Source organism: Tupaia chinensis, unplaced genomic scaffold, assembly GCF_000334495.1.
Source record: "Tupaia chinensis unplaced genomic scaffold, TupChi_1.0 Scaffold126973_1, whole genome shotgun sequence".
Lineage (NCBI taxonomy): Eukaryota > Metazoa > Chordata > Mammalia > Scandentia > Tupaiidae > Tupaia > Tupaia belangeri.
The window spans coordinates 1-551 of NW_006187257.1; the positions used below are offsets into that span (position 1 = coordinate 1).

At 58.4% G+C, this 551-nt stretch overlaps 1 protein-coding gene across 1 annotated transcript; it reads right to left on the bottom strand.

Annotated features, from left to right (window-relative positions):
* Positions 1-5: 5 nt before the first annotated feature.
* LOC106736256 (olfactory receptor 2T3-like) lies at positions 6-548 on the bottom strand (the record flags this gene model as incomplete). Its single annotated transcript, XM_014592582.1, has 1 exon — positions 6-548. A coding segment is annotated over one exon (543 nt), but the record flags the coding sequence as incomplete, so codon positions are not given.
* Between the last annotated feature and the right edge of the window lie 3 nt (positions 549-551).

Here is a 551-nt window from a genome sequence, read left to right on the forward strand (position 1 = left end):
TTGCGGAGGCTGTAGATGAGGGGGTTCAGCACAGGGGTGATGATGGTGTAGAATGCAGACGCCATCATGTCCTGCTTGGCCGTGTGGTAGGAGTGGGGGAACATGTAGGTGTAGGTGCTCGCACCGAAGAAGAGCAGCACCACAGCCATGTGGGAGGAGCAGGTGGCCAGCGCCCTCCTGCGGCCCTTGGCTGAGTTCATCCTGCAGACGAGGTGCAGGATGAGGGCGTAGGAGCTGGAGACCAATGCAACAGGGATGAGAAGCATGAGGACACAGCACAGGTACATGAGCTCCCTGTAGAGCGAGATGTCCACACAGGACAGCTTTAACAGGGCAGGGGCCTCACAGAAGAAGCTCAGGATCTTCCTGGACTGACAGAAAGGGAAGCTCATGGTAGTGGGGGTGAGCAACAAGCCATCCACCATTCCCAGGAACCAGCTCCCACACACCAGGTGCCAGCAGACTCTCTGGCTCATCAGCTGTGGGTAATGAAGAGGTCGGCAGATGGCGGCGTATCGGTCGTAGGCCATGGCAGCCAGGAGGAAGCACTC